We start from the raw sequence: 20,744 nt of genomic DNA, 5'->3' as shown, positions 1-20,744 counted from the left end.
GCACCTGTAGGGAAGGTGTGTTGAGCCCCCTGCTTGGAGCCCCCTCGTGGCTGCCTTGCTGGTTAAAGTCCCTTTGGGTCACGCCGCACAGGACCTCGCACAGGAAAAACACTCCACGTCTGAACTGCTGCACACCCAGGCGCAGAGAGGCCTGAGGCGGGTAGGCCCTGGGGTCCTGGAGGGAGCACGTGGAGGCTGACACTCCCTTGGGGAAGCCATCTCCCCGGTCCAGCTGCTTGGTGAGGAGAGGAACACATCCCAAGTCTGGATTCACCCTGAGCCCGATACGTGACCCGGAACTGCTGTGAGCAAATCCCTCTTCTTCAGCGCAAGGGAGGGAGCTAGGACAGAAGCCTCCTGGGCAGGGTGGGAGGCTGGCAGGGTGTAGGGGGAAACGAATGTCCAGGGGTGAGCAGGAAGCTCCTATCTGGTAAAGGGGTCACATTTTCTATCCGCCCTGCAGGATCAGACCCGCTGCCACTCTAACTGGGGTCTACAGACCACCAATTTTTATGGCAGCCTATGTTTATCTATGAAAGTAAAATGGAGAGAGAATGGGCCTCCGAGGCAGGAGTCCACACTGGGAAAGTTACTGATCTTCCCTGAGCCCTGCAGGCTCCATCTGTAAGAGGTGGTCTAGGCCCAGTTACCCCGGGACTACATGAGATGCAGCACGTGAAAGCGACCATCTGACACTCAGCCTGCTGGCACCCAGGCAACACCCACACTCTGCTCTGCAAGGAACCTCTCACAGAGGGCACCAGCCTTGCCTATCTCTCACTGCAGTCTCTGGGACTTAGGAGTCGGAACCTGCGCTTCCATCAATCAGCCTTGGAGCATCTAGACTGCTCGAAGCTGTGTGAGCTCTGCTGGGCCTAAAGCAGATCCCAGGACTTAGGAGTCACAGCCTGCTCCTCCATGAATCGGCCTTGGAGTGTCTAGACTGCTCGAGGCTATGTGAGCTCTGCGGGGCCCAGAGCAGGCCGTGGGGTTGAATTTCGGCTCTTTTCTCATCTGCAAAATGAAGCCCTTTGTCCTTGGCTCTGCCTGTGGGGATGTTATGAGACTCAAATAGGACAAGACAGCCTGAGGGGGCAGAAGTCTCACTGCAGAAGTAGGGGCTGATGGTCACTGCCCGGAAGTAGGCACCAACACTGACCTCAGATTCTGATGCATCTGCCGACTTCTCCTTGAGGCTCACGCTCTCGGTCAGCACGGCGCCGTTGTACTTGTTGCAGATGTCCTCGTCTGAGTAGTGCAGGCCACCGGGGCTAGGCCGGGGTGGGGACCTAGGATGAGGACCCATGCTGCAATTACCCTCTGGGCAAAAGACACCCTCCCCCGGAGGACTCCTAACCTGGCATTTGGCCTTTATTGCGTTGGACTAAGAGGAAACCCACAGCCTTTGACATCACTTTGGCAACTGAAGCAAAAAATTCTGAGCACTGGCTACCTGGTGAGTCAACAGCCTCTGTGTACCTGTGCCTGTCAGTTGTGGAGACTGTGCTAGGCCTGCAGGCATGGAGGAAGAGCTGGTCTGTGCCAGGAGGGGCAGTGAGACACTCACGTACAAACAGCACCCTGAGGTAGGGACAGATAGGAGGCCGGGGAGCTTAGGTGCTTGCCAGATGCAGGCAGGGGAGTGCAGTGGAGAGAGATGAGGATGGAGTCATGAGGAACAGTCTGATCTGCCATGCTAAGGAGTGGGAATTGTCTCCTACGGATGAGAGGGAATTGGGGAAGTTTGCACCAGGCCTGGTCTCCCTGTCTGGTGGGGGAGCATTCGTCCTCTCTGGCTGGTGGAATTCTAAGATGGCTCCATCACTGCCCCCACCCCCATCATCCCATCCTTTGAATGTGGGAAGGGCCTGTGACGTGCTTCTAACCAGTGGAACATGGCAGACTGAAGACTTGGTTACATTAAATGGAATGGGTGAAGGACAGCTACTCCCATCACGCCCATGATCACATGACATTAGGAGACCCCATCTTGGCGGACTGGAGACAGAGATGCTCTTGCTGGCCTCACAGAAGCCAACAGTATGTTGTGAACAGCCCCTGGAGAGGACCCCATGGCAGGGGACCATGAGTGGCTTCCAGGACATGAGGGCGGCCTCCAGAGGAGGGCCAAGAAGAGGCTGGGGCCCTCAGTCATGCAGCCACAAGGAAATGCATGCTGCCAGCAGCCTGAACGAGCTGGGAAGAAGATTCTTGCCCAGTTGAGCCTCCAGATGAGAACACAGCCCATCTACACCTGGATTACACCCATGCAAGGCCCTGAGCAGAGGACCCAGCTGAGCTGTGCCCAGACTCCTGCCCCAGGGAGACCGCGTGGTGCTAAATGGGTGTTGGTTTAAGCTGCTGAACTTGTGATCATTTGCCATGCAGCGATAGAAAATGAGTACCCTCTTCTGCTCCCCACTTCCTGGAGACTATCTGAGCTGAGTAAAAGCCCAGCTTCTGTTTTTCAGATGGAGAACTTAGAACTTGGGGAAAAACTCTGAGTACAACATTGCTGAATTTTCACATCAGGCAGGACTGAGTGCTCCTTAGTCCTCCGAAGGGTGTGCAGGGACTTGATAGTGAGAGCAGCCTGTGGGCAGTCAGACAGGCAGCTGTGTGCTCAAAGGGACCGTGTCCAGGACCCCCAGCAACCCAGCAAGCCCTCCCTCATGCTGTGAGGAGTGAGTGCAGAACTGAGTGGCAGCGACAGAGGAAGTGTCTTCTCATCCCTCAATGGGAGAAGTAACACTGGGTGATCAAGGAGAGGCTACAGGCCAGGAAACCAGGCCTTGGGTGGAGACTCTGCTGGGAAGGCTGGAGGGGATGGAGACCTCTGGTTTTGTGTCGTGGGTGTTGTCTCCCCCAGGGTGTGCCTCAGTTTCTCCTGGAAAGGCCCAGTGAAGGCTCAAGGGCCTTTCTTTCTCTATCTCAAAGGTAATTTACTTTGGGAAAGATGCCATTTCTTATCTAAACATTTGGGTAAATCTTTTTATCTAAGGAGCTAAAATGGTGTCTTCCCCAAAAAGAAATTGGAAGCACAAACATGCACGGGGGAGACATAAATCAACTGTGCCCCTATTTCTAAGATATTTTGGGGATGATGCTCAGGTGTCCCTGCCCAGACCCTTCCCCTCTCAGCAGAGAATCCTTTCCTTCAATCACATGTGGGGTCTGATACGGTTTGGCTGTGTCCCCACCCAAATCTCATCTTGATTTGTGGCTCCCATCATTCCCATGTGACGTGGGAGGGACCTGGTGGGAGGTACTTGAATCATGGGGGCAGGTCTTTCCCGTGCTGTTCTCGTGAGAGTGAATAAGTCTCACACGATCTGATGGTTTTATAAAGGGGAGTTTCCCTACACAAACTCTCTCATTGCCTGCCACCACGTAAGACGTGACTTTGCTCCTCCTTGCCTTCCGCCATGATTGTGAGGTCTCCCCAGCCATGTGGAACTGTGAGTCCATTAAACCTCTTTCCTGTATAAACTACCCAGTCTTGGGTATGTCTTTATTAGCAGCGTGAGGACAGATGAATACAGGGTCCTATTGCTAGGACTGAAAAGGTAATGGCTTATTTAAAAACCTAAGGGAAGGGTCCATTTTCTTTTCCATCTTAATTTTATTTTGTCCTTGGGTCTTTGTGGGCTGAGAACCTCCAACCTCACCATCAAATGATGTTTCTCTTTTCTAGGAAGCAGATGGACTTAACAAACTGAGCGACTGTCTGTTCTTGGGCAATGTGCTTCAAGGCTGTGTCTCTTCTCAGAACTCAGAAGACAGATTTGCAGCAAGGAAGCAGGGCATGTAATATCTTAAAATTCTCTATGACAAGTTCCTCCTGGCCTTGAAACTACATGTGGTTGCTTTTTCATGTTTCTATTACACGGCAGGAAAAACTTGCCTCCCAGTAGACAAATGAAATGAAAGGTGTGACCAGATGTCACCACCAGCATCCACCTCCAGCCCTAGGGAAGGCCTTGTGGGGTGGTGGCCTGCGGTGCTTTGGACTGGCACCTGTGGGGCTGGCAGAGCGTCAGTGGCTGGGAGAAGGCCCACCCGTGCCTCGGCACCACCTGAGTGATCTAAGATTCCCAAATTCAGTGGAGGGCGGGGGCAGCCCAGGGAATCTCCAGACACTGCTGGCCCCTGCAGCTTTGTAAACTGTGAAGGGAAGAGGAAACCCTGGGGTCTGTCTGGGTCTGGATGATGTGTGTGATTTCCACACCCTTGCAGCTGAGTCTAATCCAAGGTGAGTCTGGCTGAGGGAGAGGAGCCTCCTCCACCCCAATGCTGGGGCACCCTGGGAAAGCCCGGAGCTGTCTGTTCTCCAGATGAAGCGTCCTCAGGTGTTTGGGTTTTTCCTTCCAGACACTCAAGACCCCTCCCCATTCCTGGCCCTTCTCCTTGGTCAAGGGTACTCAAATCAGAGGATGGCACTCTGTACATCAAAAAGGCAAACCCAGGTCAACCCCTCTCTTGTTTGGGAAACCCTGCTTCCTGCTGGATTTAGGAAAAGGATTATAAGCTAAGGAGGCTATGGTGATGAAAATCCTTCTCGCCTGCACTCAATCCGTGTATGGAATGGCAATGTGTATCGGCACAGGAAAACTTTGGAATACACAGAGCAATGAAATCAGCAACAAGCACCAGGCTTGCTTGCGAGGACACCTGGTCGGGCCTGTGGCAGCCCAGGTGACACCTCCATGAACTAGGAACGCCCAGATCCAAGGTGCATGCGATTGACACAGAAGGCCAGCCTGGCAGCCCCTGGGTGTTCCAGGCCCTTCCCACACACCTGAGACCCTCTTTCTAAATCTCCGGAGATGTCCTGAAAATATTTCCAGCCGCTCTGCCGACCCCGTCCCTCCTAAACTCAGGGCTGCCCCTGGTGGTTTGGGATCGCACTTGGCGGTAGGTTGGGTTTTGCTTCCTGGAACCACAGGGCGGGATGCAGGAGGTGCCAGTGGGCGTGGGCTGCCACCCCGGCCCTGGCAGCTCAGATCCCCAGGTGGGCGCAGCACAGCACTGCCTGCCTACCTGGTCCCGTTCTTCTTGGAGAAGGTGCTCTTGACATTGAGGTGGCGGCTGCTGAGCTCCAGGGCAGCAAATCCTCCGTTGTCCAGGGTCACAGACTCCTCCATGGTGGAGATCCCCTTTCCTAAAGCCCAGCAGGAGAGTGAGAACAGACGTGTTACTGGTGTGGCCACTGCAGTCACGCCAAGCCAGAGCTGGCCAGCGGGGCAGCTCCTGAGTCCTGCTGCACGCAGAGCCCAGAGCTGGGGATACCTGCTTCAGCTCTGCTTAGGGCTGAGCTGGGGAGAAGAGCTAGGTACTGATCACAGTGTTGGAGCAAAGTGACAATATTAGCATTTTCATATTTGTTCTGTCTGATCCCAAAATACCAGTATTCTTGCCAGTGTTTTATGAAAATAGACTCAAAACGCATAAACTTTTTTTGATTTTTTGTTTGTTTGTTTTGGTAGAGATGGGGTCTCGCTACGTTGCCCAGGCTGGTTTCGAGTTCCTGGGCTCAAGTGATCCTTCCACCTCGGCCTCTCAAAGTGCTGGGATGGCAAGCGTGAGCCACTGCACCTGGCCAAGAATGCATAAGCTTCTAAAAATTCCGGGAAATTAAATATTTAATAAATTTCAAAATAAAAACTCACACTCATTTAACAAAACAGGAAGTAAAAATAAATGTGTGGGAGTGTGACGGCTAAAGAAAGGGTACAGAGCTTCCTTTTGAGGTGACATGAACGTTCTAGAACTGACTGTGGTCATGACTGCACGTACCTGTGCGTTCACCACTGAACCACACACTTCAAAAAAGAGTAAATTTACAAATACATAGCAAAACACATTCTAAAATATATTAACAGATCAAATGAATAAAAATAAAGTTTTGAAAAACCGAACAACATAAAAAATAATTGCACTGGGTTTTCCCGGCTCATTCTGCAGGAAAGACCAAGGCCTCCAAACTGCCCCCAAGCTTGGCCTGGTCTGTCCACCCTGCAAACCCCCGCGTCATCTTCCAGCCCTCAGCCCCTCCTTAACGCGGGTTTCTCCCCCTGGGGCTCTCCCTCTTGCTGGAAGCTCCTTCTCCCAGTATTTCCCGGGTTTCTCTCCCCTTCCTGCAGATCACAGCTCAAACGCCCTGAGACCAGAGGCGACCTCCCTGACCACATAAAGTGACCTCTGTTTCTCAGGCCCATGTACATATTTGCTCTTTGAGGTACAGACTTAAGTCCATCACACTCCCCAGTGTCCCGCCAGCCCCCAGGACAGCGCCTACACACATACCAGGGGCTTGGCAGGTATTTGCTAAGTGCGTTGGCATTTCTAAACCCCAAGAGGCTCCTCTCTGCTGGGACCTGGCCCCCCTTTGACGTGCTTTAAACCTTAATGCTCTGTGTTTAACGGAAGAACACAGAGCAGAAAATGAAAGATGGGCTTGCCTGGGAGAGAGGATTTGGGCTGATGGGAGGTGAGCAGGTGGAAACCAAGATCAGAAAGGAATTCAGACGAGGATGGGAGGATAAGGAGTGCACGCAGGGAGGGGTGTCGAGTGAGGCTGTCACAACAGAGGTTTAAGTTCTGCAAGGTCTCCTGGGCAGGACGGGAGACATTCTGGTAGATAAGTATTATTTTTTCCCGGCTTCAATTATGATGTTAAATTAACACTCCAGGGTGCGGCTGAGCATCGGAAGCTGCAGGTCCGATCTGCCTTTTCAAGTCTGTTTTCCAGATGGAGGAGGACAGTGAAAAGCAGGGAGATTTTTCTATGCACCAGACACAGGATTCTGTAATAGCATTAACTCGGGAAAATGACACGCCATTCATACATTGTAAATCCCTCAGGAATAAAATCTGATTTACGAACACTTGTTAGAAGTGAATTTATACAGAAAAAAATAAATCCTTTCTTTGAAGGATGAATTGCTTAACATTATAGAAGCAAATAGGGAGGCATTTTAGGTGCCTGGTTTTTTTAACCCCTTTGGCACAAGGATGGTAGGACTTGTGGTCAGGGTCAGGAATCTACTCTGCCCGGCTCCTTGGCCCAGAGGGCTAATGTAGCCGGCTCCTCTTTTTAAGAACAGCTCATCAGGAATCTGCCTTTCCAAAAAGAGAAGACCCAGTTGATGGGAAAGCCTCCAACAAATGAGCTGGGCTCAGGAAGAGGTCTGGCCCAGCGGTTGTGGTGATATCACAGAAGTGACCACGTTCCTGGGCTCAGCTACAGCTCTGGTGGATGCTCCGTGGGATCAAAACAGGCCATAGGCCGGGTGCCGTGTGTGGCTCACTCCTGTAATCCCAGTACTTTGGGAGGCTGAGGTGGGAGGATCACCGGAGCCCTGCAGTTCGAGACCAGCCTGGCCAACATGGCGAAACCCCGTCTCTATTTAAAAAACAAAAAACAGGCTGCGGTCTAGCACTCAGTAGCATTCTGGTTATCCAGACAAGTGGTCTCATTGATAATTATGAGGTTTTTAAAATTGAGGATAATCAAATGCACAAGCGATGCTAATCTTAAGTGTCCAGAATGATGCTTTATGATTGTGAATGTAACCACCGTCCACGTAGAGAGACAGAGCACGTTTAGCACCTGTGAGGTGGTCTCATGCATCTTCCCTGTTTATACCTCTCCACCAAGAGGCAAGCAGGATTCTGCCTTCTGGAAACTTCCATTCACTGTGGGTATTCCTGGCCTTCATGTAAATGGAGTCACAAGGTCTGTGCTCTCTGTGGCTGGCTTTACCCTACGTTCATTTGCTCCTTTCTCTAATGATAGTGAGTCATTCAGCAATAAATGCTTATTGACTGAATGCTTGCTCTATGCCTGGCGTGGAGTTTCTGCTGGAAACACAGTAGTGACCTGGCCCTCAGACGGCTCAGAGCTAGACCACGGACACAGGCAAGGTTCAAGCTGCAGTGGGTGAGAAGAGCTATGCCATGGAGATGCTTCTGTGACAGTCTCTGAGCCACAGCAAAACATCAACATCTGAGCAGTGCCCCAGGTCACTGTGTTTATAATATTGCATAGTACAATATGCCACCTGTTTAATGCTTTATACTTTTTTTTTTGTAAGAGACAGGATCTCGGCAGGGCGCGGTGGCTCACACCTGCAATCCCAGTACTTTGGGAGGCTGAGGCAGGTGGATCACCTGAGGTCAGGAGTTCGAGACCAGCCTGACCAACATGGAGAAACCCCATCCCTATTAAAAATACAAAATTAGCCGGGCGTGGAGATGCATGCCTGTAATCCTAGCAACTGGGGAGGCTGAGGCAGGCGAATTGCTTGAACCCAGGAGGCGGAGGTTGCAGTAAGCCTAGACTGCACCATGGCAACAAGAGTGAAACTCCATCTCAAATTAAAAAAAAAAGAGACAGGATCTCGCTTTGTTGCCCAGGCTGGAGTACAGTGGTGTGATCACAGCTTACTGCAACCTGGATCTCCTAGGCTCAGGTGATCCTCAGCCTTAGCCTCCAAAAGCGCTAGGATTACAGGCATAAGCCACCATTCCCAGACACACCTTACTTTCTAATAGTATTAAAAAATGCGATTAGGTTGGGCACCGTGGCTCATGTCTGTAATCCCAACACTTTGGGAGGCTGAGGCGGGCAGATCACCTGAGGTCAGGATTTCGAGACCAGCCTGGCCAACATGGTGAAACCCCGCCTCTACTAAAAATACAAAAATTAGCCGGGCGTAGTGGTAGGCGCCTGTAATCCCAGCTACTCAGGAGGCTGAGGCAGGAGAATCACTTGAATGCAGGAGACAGAGGTTGCTGGGAGCCGAGATTGTGCCAGTGCACTCCAACCTGGGTGACAGAGTGAGACTGTAAAAAAAAAAAAAAAAAAAAAAAGCAATTGCATTTGAACAAAGGTACAGAGTGGGGATCTCTGAGGCTGGATGACTCATACACCCTTATCCAAGACACATAGCTAATCTGAGGGCAGGCAGGGTCAGCATCTGGGTCCCGAGGCATAGAGCGTTTGCTGCGCTGTGCCTGTCTGCCCCCAGAAAGAAAACCTATTGCATTTCTCTCAGCACCTACAAGCAAATGAAATGGAAAAGCGGACACGGGCCCGGCAGATCCACGAGAGAACGAACACTATGTTTTGGCTGAGTGGCATCGTGGGACACGCGAGGAAGGGGCTGGACCTGCACCTGTGCTGCAGTTCTTATACTTCTTATTCTGCCCGTGCAGGACGAGGGCGAACACCACCAGCAGGATGACGATCAGGCTGGACAGAGCCATTACCAGCAGGAACCACCACTCCTCATAGAACGGGGCTTCCACTTGAGCTGTGGAAAAGACACGGACACACAATGACATGGGGCAGATGCTCCAGCTGCAGTCACCTCCCGCGAGTCAGGTGGTTGGCAGGGAAGGCTGGGGTAGATAACTCCCAGTTACAGGTGAGATGAAACCAATGTCCAGCCGGGCGGGTGGACTTTTCCCATGGGACAAGCTCAGGAGGCTCCCATGGTCCTCAGCAGGCTTTGGGAATTCAACAGCCCCCATTTGCCACCTTTTCTGTGGGATCAGGCTCAGGGCTCCTCTGTCCTCCAAGCTGCCCCCTGCCCCGGAGACTTCAGTATCTTTGTCCTTGCCCTGACCTTGCCCATCAAAACTGCCCTTCCTGCTTGCTTTCTCCTAATTTCATCTGTTTAAAAACACTGCCTGATCCAGTGCAATGTAGTGAGATCTCATCTCTAAAAAAACAAAAAACAAACAAAACAAAACAAAACAAAACAAAACAAAACAAAACAACAGCCAGGCACAGAGGTGTGTGCCTGAAGTCCCAGCACTGTGGAAGGCTGAGGTGGGAGGATGGCTTAAGCCCAGGAGTTCAAGACCAGCCTGGGCAACATAGCAAGACCCCTTTCTCTACAAAACATTAAAAATATTAGCCAGGTATGGTGGCACACCTGTAGTCCCAGCTACTCAGGAGGCTGAGGTGGGAGGATCGCTTGAGCCCAGGAGGTCGAGGCTGTAGTGAGCCACGATCACAGCACTGCACTCCAGCCTGGGTGACAGAACAAGACCCTGTCTCCACAAAACAAGCAAGGCAGCAAACAAAAACGTTGTCTGGGTTAAAGTGAGGATGGAACAAAGCGCCCAGACGTCCTTCTCTCTCCTGGTGCTGGGACACCCCCCAAGACAGCTCCAGGTCCCCTGCCTTCTCCGTCACCACCTCCTGCCTGCGCACAGCACTCACATTCCACCTGTTACGCCTCCTCCTGTCTTGCTCAGATCCATCCTTTACATCACCCAAGAGAGGTCTTCCTCCGATAGAAATCAGTTGTCCCCCCTAAAATCCTCAGTGGTTCCCAACAGCCACGGGGTGAACCCTGAGCCCACAGAGCACCCCAGGACCTGCCGTCTGCACGTGTGTGGAAGCCCCCGCCGCAAACACGCACTGTGTGTATTTGCTTCTCTACCTGTTGGCCCCTCCACAGGCCACGGACCCCTAAAGCCTGGGGCTGTGTTTTATTTATTTTCTGCCTCTAGCAAAACCAAGCTGAACGACTGGCCCTGTCTTTAGATGTGTTTTTGAGAAATCAATAGAAAAAAATGCATGTAAAGGCGGCTTTGAAGGACGCTCTTCGTCCTTCTGTCTCGTTCTGCTCGCTCAGAACAGAAAACCGGGAAATTGTATCTTGATGGGTGCTGGGTGGTCCCGGCGTCCCATTCAGGGCCTTCCATGGGCCTGGAAGGGGAGTAGGTTCTGTGGCACTGGAAGCCCCCCAGAACAGAAAGCCTCTCACAGGCAAAACCCAGGCATTGGCTCACGGCAGCCAGAAGCCTTCCAAACACAGCCACCCGAAGCTTCTATCCTATATCTCATGAATAGGGGATGTGTGCACACCGGGAAGAAGAGCAGGGAATCGGCTTTGGCTAATGCAGGTTCACAGGGTTCCTTAGGAGGTGACGGTGCTTTAAATCCAAAAGACAGAAGTAGGTTTGTGGGCTGCGCATTTGGTACTCCATGCGGCAAGTCTGACGCATGCCACACTTACACCACCGGGCAAGTGGCCTGGAGTGGGCCTGACCCTAGCACCTGGTAGGAAAGGAAGGCCGGGCTGTCCTGGAGGACTCTCATACGGGGCAGGACACCCTGGCTGCGGGCCTGGCCTGGTCCTGACGCCAGCAGGTGATGGTTGCTGGCTTCCCTGAAGGATTGATGAGCTCAGTGCGGTCCAGCTCATGGCAAGGCCAGCTCTGCGTCTGATGGAGTTTCAGAGAGGCCTGAACCACAGGCCCTGGGAAGTGGGGTCAAAGTGCACGTTCCGCATGAGGAACCGGCTTTCTGTGCGTGTGTTAATTGCTCTGTACCAATTTTCCACAGATAAAACTCAGGCAGTAAATCTTGGATCCCTGAATTAGGATGAGGGGTGCTGAGGGTTCCTCATTCTCTATACTTTGGGGTACATTTAAAATATTCATAATTAAAATTAGGGAAATGAGAAATCTGTGCTTTTTCTAAATCTTACTCATTAAAAAATCAAGTGGTCAGCTGGGCGCCGTGACTCACTCCTATAATCCCAGCACTTTGGGAGGCCAAGGCAGGCGGATCACTTGAGGTCAGGAGTTCGAGACCAGCCTGGCCAACAGGGTGAAACCCTGTCTGTACTAAAAATACAAAAATTAGCCGGGCGTGGTGGCATATGCTTGTAATCTCAGCTGCTTGCGAGCTGAGGCAGGAGAATCACTTGAACCCGGGAGATGGCGGTTGCAGTGAGCTAAGATCGCGCCACTGCACTCCAGCCTGGGCAACAGAGTGAGACTCCATCTCAAAAAAAATAAAATCAGGTGGTCCTCTGGGTCCCTTCCTCACAGCCCCTCTCACAGAGCAATCCCGGAATTCAAGGATGTTCCCAGGCCAGGGTACCAGGCTTAGGGCCCACGCTCACCCACAGATGAGCACAGGGTCGTTCCTCCAAACTCATAGCACATAAAGGACGAAGGCTAAGTTCAATTTCAACAAGTGCAGTCAGTAGCTCAAGCAGCTCTAACGCAGAAGAGAGGAACAGCTTCTTCCTAATCCCAGGAAGAGGACCAACGGAGCTGGCCCTACCTGGGGCTTCTGGCTGAGGCTCTGCTGCCCCAACGCCGAGGCCTCCCTGCCCTTCATGCTGCTGAGATCCCCTCTCCTCAAACACAGCCCAGCCCTCTCTGAACCCCCCAGCGCCCTGGCTTGCAGCCGGTCTGCACGACAGAATCATCGCGGGGTAAAGAAAGTCACGCCTGGAGCCACGGAAGTCACTGTCTGGGGTGAGGGGCCGGCGAGGGTGTGTGTTTAACTTTCTCAAGCAACCCTAAGGTGCGGCCAGGGTTGAGTCCCTCACAGGCACATGGGGGGCTGGGGGGCCACAACCAGGGACCAGCTTTGCCGGCCCTCCCTCTCCAGCTCCCCAACCCATGGCTCTTCAGTGACCAGGACTTTTTCTCCGCCACCTTCTGCCTCCTGCAGGTTTCCCTTCCCCTGTGGTAGGCTTTGGGCACCTTCCTGATTCCCAGGCGAGGTCACGGCCCCCACCCTGTGTGTCGTAGCCCCTGCCATGACTGCTGACTGCAGATATGTCTGTCATCTAACACGGGTGCTCTTGGGGAGGAAGCCCTGCCCTGGCCTTCTCTGCCACTCCCCCGAGAGCAGACCTGGAGCTGGACCCAGGGTGGCCTCTGGAGCCTGCGGTACCTCACAGCAAAGGTGTGCACATGAAGAAATGCCCAGCCTGGGATCGGCAGTACCTTCACCTGCACGCCATCCTCAGGGACGGCAATACTGCTCACCCTGAGCCCAGAGCAGCTACTATCCCCGGCCCCTCCGCTGGCTTTCTGGGAGGCCCCAGGAAGACGTGACCTCTTGTCAGGCACTCGTGGGCTCCCCCATAGCTGCCGGGGTGGTTCTTGCCCCTCCAAAATCACACATGCTCCCCGGCAAGGATGCGTCAGCTAACACGGGATCGGGGCTCTGCTTTCCTTGCAAATGATTTTGCTGTGGAGGGGACACCACGTGGCTCATGCTCACACCTCTGACACTTCCATGTGTCTCTGATTTTTAAAACTATGAGGAAACACATTAGGAATTGCTGGTGCACAGCGTGGACACAAAGCCCATAAGGGGCCTTGCTGGTGGTGCTGGGGGAGGCTCTGGGGCCTGGGGTCCTGCCAGAGGGAAGCAGGGAGCAGCCCAGGAGGACGGGTGGCACTGGGGAGGCACCCGGAGACTGGCACTGCTCTCCCCACCCACATGTTCCCTGGGCAGAACCTCAACTAAGCTGGAGACACCTACAGCAGCAGATATGTGTCCCTTTCATTCCGCTTGACTTCATTTCTCTCTCCCGTCCTCCAGGAGAAGACAGACCTCCCAGGGTCCCCCTCGACCCCATTTCTCCCTCCCATCCTTCAGGAGAAGACAGACCTCCCAGGGTCCCCCTCGACCCCATTTCTCCCTCCCATCCTTCAGAAGACAGACCTCCCTGGGTCCCCCTCGACCCCATTTCTCCCTCCCATCCTTCAGAAGACAGACCTCCCTGGGTCCCCCTCGACCCCATTTCTCCCTCCCATCCTCCAGGAGAAGACAGACCTCCCAGGGTCCCCCTCGACCCCATTTCTCCCTCCCATCCTTCAGGAGAAGACAGACCTCCCAGGGTCCCCCTCGACCCCATTTCTCCCTCCCATCCTTCAGGAGAAGACAGACCTCCTAGGGTCCCCCTCGACCCCATTTCTCCCTCCCATCCTTCAGGAGAAGACAGACCTCCCAGGGTCCCCCTCGACCCCATTTCTCCCTCCCATCCTTCAGGAGAAGACAGACCTCCCTGGGTCCCCCCCGACCCCATTTCTCCCTCCCATCCTTCAGGAGAAGACAGACCTCCCAGGGTCCCCCCCGACCCCATTTCTCCCTCCCATCCTTCAGGAGAAGACAGACCTCCCAGGGTCCCCCTCGACCCCATTTCTCCCTCCCATCCTTCAGGAGAAGACAGACCTCCCTGGGTCCCCCTCGACCCCATTTCTCCCTCCCATCCTTCAGGAGAAGACAGACCTCCCAGGGTCCCCCTCGACCCCATTTCTCCCTCCCATCCTTCAGGAGAAGACAGACCTCCCAGGGTCCCCCTCGACCCCATTTCTCCCTCCCATCCTCCAGGAGAAGACAGACCTCCCAGGGTCCCCCTCGACCCCATTTCTCCCTCCCATCCTTCAGGAGAAGACAGACCTCCCTGGGTCCCCCTCGACCCCATTTCTCCCTCTAGTCCTCCAGAAGAAGACAGACCTCCCTGGGAGGGCCTACCTGACACGGCCGTGGAGGGGTTGCTGGGCTCCCCGTAGCCCGCCTCATTCACAGCCACCACCCGGAACTCGTAAGTCACTCCTTGCCGGAGCTTATCCAGGCTGAGAGTGTAGGATGTGGCGCTCCGCGGGATGTCCTTCACAAACATGTCCCATAAGCCTTCATCTGCAAGAGGGATGGGGAGGCGAGAGCAGAGGTTAGAAGTGCGAAGTCCCAGGTGCGAGCCCCATGCACCTGCCTGGTGGGTCGGCTTGCAGCAGCCCTGGATGAGGCATCAGGGGCACTGGATGCGGAGTGAGTGCTGAATGGGGACGGAGTCTCAGTTTTGCAAGTCGAAGAGCGTTCTGGAGATGAATGGTGTGATGGTTGTAGAACAACGTGCTCAATGCTACTGAACTGGACACTTGAAATGGTCATAGTGGGAAATGTTAGGTTATGCATATCTCACCACAGTAAATATATGTATGTATGATTTATTATAAACCTCACATATAAGAAAACATGAATAAACTTGAAATTAAAGCCATTAATAAATTTAAAATTAAAATCAGACATAGAGAGGAAGTTAGAGGCATATGAGTTGGGTTCTGAGGCATCTCTCCAGCCACAGAGCAAAAGAAATGTGATCAGTGAGATTTGTTGTAAAGAATCACGATGAGCCAGGCATGGTGGCTCATGCCTGTTATCCCAGTACTTTGAGAGGCTGCGGTTACAGGACTGCTTGAGCCCAGAACTGGAGACCAGCCTGGGCAACACAGGGAAACATATATACGCACAATTTTAAAAATTAGCCAGGCATGGTGGCATGCACCTGTGGTCCCTACTACTACTCAAGAGGCTGAAGCAGGAGGATTGCTTGAGCCTGGGAGGTTGAGGTTGCAGTGAGCTGAGCTGAGATTGTGCCATTGCACTACAGCCTGGGTAACAGAGTGAGACTCTATCTCAAAAAACAAACAAAGAACTTTGCAATTTTTATGACTTCACATTATAACAAAAAAAAAAAAAAAAAAAAAAAGAAAAGAAAAGAAAAAAGGAAAAAGGGGAAAAAAAAAGAAAGAAAAAAACTTATGACACTATAGCATCACGGCTGAAAGGGGTGCTGGAGCCTGGAGCTAGACAGCCTCTTTGCAAAGCCCGGCCCCACCAATTCAATTAGCTGTGTGGCTTTAGACAAAGAACAGAACCTCTCTGACCCCTGTCTGTAGAATGGTGATAACAAAGGCATCTTCATCATAGATTTGCTTTGAGGATTAAGTAAGCTAATATTTATAAAGTGCTTAGGACAGTGCCTCACACATAGTAAGTGCTGTACGTGTGTTTGTAAGATAAAATATAAATTCAATTCTAAGGAGGCTGTTTGGTAAAAAAAAAAAAAAAAAAAAAAAAAAAAAAAAAAGTAGGCTCAGAGGCCAAAGTGTTCATTTGAAGTAGCAATCCTTCATGAACTGTATTTGCTTTTCTAGGCGCAGCTATGAGATCTTTTACAAAGCAGGGAATCTGGTGAGGGAAAACCCATTTGGATATGTGTGTACCCGTGCTGACTACTTTATGGGCACTGAGACTGCTCCAGAAACCAACCTTATCACCCACCTGGAATCACCAGGTACACTCAGATGGATTAGCCCAACAGTAAATAGGCAGAAAATTGCTATTGTATCTGTCTGTATTTGCAGAGGATTTAGAATGTGCACCGACTTAAGTCCTTACAGTCACAGGTTAATGAGGAATAGACGTGAATGAGATTTTAAAGGTACAAATCTCTCCACCGGCAGAAAGGTAGTATAATACTGATCTTCCCTCCCTCCCTCTCTGATTGCTTTCTCTCTTGCTCTTTCTTTCTTCTTCCTTTCTTTTTTTTTTTTTTGAGACCGGGCCCTCCTCTGTCCACACAGGCTGGAGTGCAGTGGTGCAATCATAGCTCACTGCAGCCTCAAACTACTGGACTCAAGTTATCCTCCTGCCTCAGTCTCCTGGATAGCTGGGTCTACAGGCGTGCACCACCACGCCTGGCTAAGTTGTTAATTTTTTTTTTTTTTTTGTAGTGACAGGGTCTCCCTATGTTGCCCAGGCTGGGCTCGAACTGCCGAGCTCAAGCCATCTGCCTGCCTTGGCCTCTCAAAGTGCTGGAATTATAGGCATGAGCCACTATGCCTGGCCATTATTTCTAAATATTCTCATTTACAGCCATTTCTCACCAAGACACTCATCACCACTAATAATGTCAGAATGGCAAGCCAGAGCCTAAGCCTACCTTCTTTCTCCTAGGATGCTGAGGTTCACACACAGATTGCTGGCTGTATGTAGTTTATGCTGGTTGTATGTGGTTTATATTGTCGTATGTGAGTTTGGCTTAAGAATGGTCAGGGAAGACTTGTGCATTTACTCTGTCCAGGCCTCCTCTTGACCTGGAGAACTGTTGCCCCCTCCTCCCCTGCCTCACTCCCTTATTCATCCACAAATGTGGTCTACTCTTTGATCAGACCCTGTGCCATCCATCAGGGAATCAGATGAGATTGCTGTTCTAATGACTTACCCACAGCCTGTGGACAGGGGATGGAGGAAAATCAAGAGTCCTTTTGCCCCCTCAGACTCATCTTTTTGATGGCAACCTTGACCCCACCCCACGTTCCAGGAAGGGATGACTGCTTCCACCAATGGGCTTCTAAATCACATCAGCACATTTACCTGCCTGTTCACACCATCAGGCTTAGCATCATCCATCCACCCATCCATCCATGTAACCATCCATCCATTCCATTCTTCCTTGCTTCCCTCTAGCTATCATCTATCCATCCATCCTTCCGTCCATCTTTCCATGATCCATCTTCCTATGTAATCATCCATCCATCCATCATCCATCCATTCATTATCCATCCATTCTTCCTTCCTTCTATCCATCCATCCATTTTTCCTTCCTTCCTTCCATTCATCCATGTAACCAACCTTCTTTCCTTCCTTCCCTCCCTCCTTCCTTCCCCCTGCCCTCCACTCCCCTTCCCTCTCCTCCTGTGCCCTCCCTTCCCTTCCCTTTCCTCCCCTTCCCTCCCCTGCCCTCCCTTCCCTTCCCTCTAGCCATCCATCCATCTATCCATCCAGGCATCCATCCATTCATTCATCCATCCATCCATTCATCCTTCCTTCATCAATTCATTCATCCACCCACCCATCCATTCATCCATTCATCCACCCACTCACCCATCCACCTATCCATCTATCCATTCATCCATCCATCCACACATCTACTCATCTACCTACCCATCAATCCACCCACCCACCCACCCACCCTTCCTTCCTTCCTTCCATTCATCTATCCATCCACTCACCCACCAGCCACCCACTCATCCACCTCCCATCCATCTGCCTGCCCACCCACCCTTCCTTCCTTCCTTCTGGGTCCCCCTCCTTCCATCCATCCATCCATCCATCCATTATCCATCCATTCTTCCTTCCACCCATCCACCCATCTGTCCCACCCCCAACCCCTGCATTCCTCTTTGTATCCCATGGGCTTTCTCAGGGCCTAGTACAGCAGGCTTTCAATAAATAATAACCACCACTATTTTATTTACTGCTTACTGTGAGCAAGTCACTATTTTAAGGGCTTTATATATTGAATGAATTGTATTTTTCCTCTAAAAAGATAGACAATTTTATGTTGTAATCGACACTAAAGACCAAATACAGACTCTTATAAACTGGGTGTTGCTTAAAGCCATTGAAATTAAGGGACTAAGAAAGTGAAGGATTTCTTCAGACTGTTCTGAGAAGGTCTGAACACCTCCGGAGTGGATTCTCTGAATGTCTTTTGCATTAATGTTTCTGTAATGCTTTCCTGCTCCTGAGGAAAAAAAAAAAATGATTCTCTCTTCCTGTACCATCACCTAAAGGCCACATTTTATTTTAAGCACTCCGTCATAGCTCCAGGAATTGTGTGCATTTTTCATAATAACATTTTAAAATATTGATACAGAATCTTAACGCAGAACGATTTATTTAGCAATCCATTTACACTAAAAAATGTTGGGTGAGGGGGAATGTCATACCGAGATAATTTCCTTCTGAATTAACAGAAGAAAATGTTCCCATTTTTATTCTGCCTAATTCTGCCTTTCCCAAATTAGCATATTTTCCACTCTAGCTATAATTCACCGGGCTACTTATCTCGTACTAATATTTACACCACGATCACGAGTGGGTAAGAAAAAAATTTGGCAGCTGGTAAGGCGTCCACTCTATTTCTCAACTGTGGATTGTTTTTCTCATTTGTATTATGCTGTTAAATATCTCAATAAATCAATGATGGAGAAAAGTATCTCTACAAATTAGGGGGAAAATAACATTACAGAACTATTAGCAAAAATGAGATTTATGCAACCGATTTTTCCATGTTCTGGACAGTCCCCAGCGCCTGGATTTCCATCTCAGTCAACACTCGAGAGGACAGCAGGGCCTCATCCTTTTTAAAGGCAATTCTGGGCACACAGTCAGCCACTTGTCAATCACCCAGGCTAGGGTCAGCTCTCTGGGTTGTCCGGAAGAGCCAGCCTGGTTTCTCTTCCCCAATGAACGAGCTGTGTTGCCGTTGTAGGAAAAGCAAGGGCCGGGTGCAGTGGCTCCCGCCTGTAATCCCAGCACTTTGGGAGACTGAGGTAGACAGATCATGAGGTCAGAAGTTCAAGACCAGCCTGATCAACATGGTGAAACCCCGTCTCTACTAAAAATACAAAAATTAGCTGGGTATGATGGCACGCTCCTGTAATCCCAGCTACTCAGGAGACTGAGGCAGGAGAATCGCTTGATCCCGGGAGGTGAAGGTTGCAGTGAGCCGAGATTGCACCACTGCACTCCAGCCTGGGCAACAGAGTGAGACTCTGTTTAAAAAAGAAAAGAGAAAAGCAATGCCCGGCTGGAAGAGGACAGTCATGTCCCCTAAAAAGCCACATCCCCAGATCACTGATCCCCCAAAATGACTGATGCAGGCATCAAGTCCCCTGCTGAGGCCCAGGGTTTGAACTTCCTGTGGGTAATGTCCACCTCTGGGCTGGACCTGCAACTTCATGTCTGTGGAAGGCGGAGGCGCCCTCATGGTGGTGTGACTGCAAATCACACCTGTCTATCGTGCTTGGTCTTTCCTTCCTGGCTGCCCGAAAGAGCACCTTCCTGGACTCTTGTTACTGAAACGCCATTGGAGAAATACCACTAAGAAAGTGGGAAGCCACTGAGAAAGAGACTTTGCAAAATATTCCTGAAGAAGCCACGCTGTCACCACAACCTCCAATCCTGTCCACCTCAGAAGGAAGGCTGAGTGAGAAAAAGCAAGAGCCAGTTCAGCTTCCCATTGAGGCGGCTTTTCTTTAAAGAATATGAACTATGCATCTTCATTTTTTATTGCGTGATTTGTCCAGTTAAACAAGGGAAGTAAGTGGCTAATATTGAAGATCCTTGAAAAAAGAAATCTTTTCTGTATAAATAGGTTCTGCTATCCATCCATGCTTGTCTCCAGCCGACAGAATGAGTCAGCTGTTAGCTTCTGGTGCCAGCATCTCCCCCCGCCCAAGCGGTAGGAGGCACATCTGTTCCCAGACGATGTCCTAATACACCCAGAAACATGATCACCTCTTTTCTGAATTGAGCTGGAGCCCAGCGCAGCACGTCCAAGGGTCTGCACTCAATTTATCCCTCCAACGCCCAGAACGGAGCTGCGTGCTGCAGGTATGAGGGCCGACGTCATGCCAATACAAAAGTTTGATTTCATGGACAATTAAACAGGGTCTCCATGCTGAATGAAACCGTCATTCACCGCCTGAGATTTCTGGTTCCACGCACTCACACAACCAACCGCTTGACTGTCAGCCTGCAGCTCAGAGCAAATGCAAGCCTGTCAGTTGTTTATTTCTTAAATACTGCCATTTCTTTTTGTATGAATGGTCAATCCAGGTTAGAAACTTTACTGAAGCTGGTGGGGCTTAAACACGAGGCTAAATACATCCGATTTAAAAAAAAGACAGTTACCTTCCATCGGATCCTCATTCAAGGCAGGAGGCAAAATGCATTGCATGTTAAGATGACGAAGAAAGACAGCCCGTGTTGCAGGCTGACCCCAGGAAGGGGTGGGAAGCCAGGCTGACAAGCTGTCAGAAACGCGCTTATGAGAAAGACAAGCAGCACATGAGGGGACCGGGCACCATCAGAGCCATGGCAGCAGCCCCCTCTTGCTGAACCTGCTGACTTGGAACTTCTATGGATGTCAAACCTTCAGAGAAATACTGATTTTCTTCCTTACTCACTTGAAAACTCCCGTTGCCAAAGACTGAAATTGAACAAAATCAATGGGGAGGGAACTGGAAAGCCCCAGGGGACTACCAGTGGACAGCAGTCCAGGCCTCCGGCTGGGGGGTGTCCCCATCAGGCACGGGACCTGTCCTCCAGCCACCTG

At 51.1% G+C, this 20,744-nt stretch overlaps 1 protein-coding gene across 4 annotated transcripts in view; it reads right to left on the bottom strand.

The window, feature by feature from the left end:
• The window catches only part of SDK1 (sidekick cell adhesion molecule 1), a 961,868-nt gene that overhangs the window by 20,624 nt on the left and 920,500 nt on the right, over positions 1-20,744 (bottom strand). For all 4 annotated transcript variants that reach the window (XM_054687368.2, XM_518946.7, XM_054687367.2 and 1 more), the window contains 4 exons: positions 14,309-14,473; positions 9,180-9,317; positions 5,041-5,161; positions 1,160-1,289 (listed from right to left, as the gene is read on the bottom strand). In XM_054687368.2, coding sequence (XP_054543343.2) covers positions 1,160-1,289; positions 5,041-5,161; positions 9,180-9,317; positions 14,309-14,473 — 554 coding nt within the window. The remainder of the gene's footprint in view (positions 1-1,159; positions 1,290-5,040; positions 5,162-9,179; positions 9,318-14,308; positions 14,474-20,744) is intronic.

This window comes from Pan troglodytes, chromosome 6 (assembly GCF_028858775.2).
Source record: "Pan troglodytes isolate AG18354 chromosome 6, NHGRI_mPanTro3-v2.0_pri, whole genome shotgun sequence".
Classification (NCBI taxonomy): Eukaryota; Metazoa; Chordata; class Mammalia; order Primates; family Hominidae; genus Pan; species Pan troglodytes.
This window is presented reverse-complemented; position numbering and strand designations above follow the sequence as displayed.